Source organism: Chaetura pelagica, unplaced genomic scaffold (genome assembly GCF_000747805.2).
Source record: "Chaetura pelagica isolate M959 unplaced genomic scaffold, ChaPel_1.0 scaffold506, whole genome shotgun sequence".
Lineage (NCBI taxonomy): Eukaryota > Metazoa > Chordata > Aves > Apodiformes > Apodidae > Chaetura > Chaetura pelagica.
The window spans coordinates 64,518-65,689 of record NW_009953578.1 but is presented as its reverse complement, the minus strand read 5'-3'; the positions used below and the strand labels follow the sequence as shown (position 1 = coordinate 65,689).

The 1,172-nt window shown below is 63.0% G+C and overlaps 1 protein-coding gene across 1 annotated transcript in view; it reads right to left on the bottom strand.

Moving 5' to 3' along the window:
• Positions 1 to 536: 536 nt before the first annotated feature.
• ABHD17A (abhydrolase domain containing 17A) overlaps positions 537 to 1,172 on the bottom strand; it is a 7,044-nt gene continuing 6,408 nt past the window's right edge. Inside the window, exon 4 of the mRNA XM_009999717.1 lies at positions 537 to 762. Within this exon, the coding sequence (XP_009998019.1) occupies positions 537 to 762 (226 nt within the window). The remainder of the gene's footprint in view (positions 763 to 1,172) is intronic.

Below are 1,172 nucleotides of genomic sequence, written 5' to 3'. Positions count from 1 at the left end.
AGTATCCCCAAATTGCCCTCTGGGACAGGGCTCTGCAGGGTGAACACCAGGCACCCTGTCACGACTGGCACCACTCCCAGGAATTCCCGAGAGCAGGAATTCCCACCTCCTCCATCCCCCAGCGATGCTGGGGAGGGGGCTGAGCCCCCCCACCCCTCTCCCCCTCGCCTTATTGCTATAGTCAGAGCACGGGAGCAGCCAGGAGCCATTCAGGAGTTTTGCTGCTTGAGGAGAGGGGATGAGGAGGTGCCTGGAGCCAAGGATTCATCCTCAAGAGGGTGTGATCCCACCATTCTGGGAAGGGGGAAGGAAGGAGCTGCCATCTCTTGCCAGGCTGGTGGTGCCAGCAGCGCCAGGGCTGACACCAGGAGTGGGAACAGTTGTGCTGACGTCCAAGGGGAAAAAGGCTCCATCTGCTCCATCCCCCGAACCTGGAGCTGAGGCCGGACAGACTCATTGCACCTCCCAGCAGCAAGGACTCGGGAGAAGGGGAGAACTGGAGAGCAGCCCAAGCCTGCCCTCCCCCGCCCCCCGGGCTAGGTGCGTTGGCTGGGCAGCTCCTGGGAGATGAATTTCCGAAGGCGTTCGAGGTACTGGCTGTAGAGTTCAATGTCGTTGTTCCCGGCCCCGTCCGCCCAGAGCGGCTCCACCGCCCGCGGGCAGCGCTCGAACAGGGCCAGCCCGTGGGAGAAGTCAATGACCTCGTCCTCCGTGCCATGGATGATCAGGACAGGAGAGGTGATCTTGGAGATCTTCTCAATGCTGCCCAAGCGGTGGGGTGGTGGGGAGGAGATGGGAGAAAGGGGGTGAAGTCAGTGAGGCGTTCCCGGGTTGTCCAACCCCCAAAAAAACCACCTTCCCTCGGGAAATGCTCTTTGGTCACAGCAGGGCAGGGGGACGTGGATCTCCTGCCAAGGAGGAGCTCCAGGACAAGTTCTCTCTCAGTGTGACAGACGAGGAGCAGATGAAGTGACAAAAGTCCCAGGGGACCCAGGCAGGGCTGAGGGAAATGGCTGGAGGAGAGAGGGAGCCCAGGGTTCCCCGTGTTGGGATGAGCTGTGCTGGGCTGGGAGGACTGGGAGCAGGGCCGGGAGGACGGGAGCAGGGGGCTGGGAGGACTGGGGAGCAGGGCCGGGAGGACTGGGGAGCAGGGCCGGGAGGACTGGGGAGCG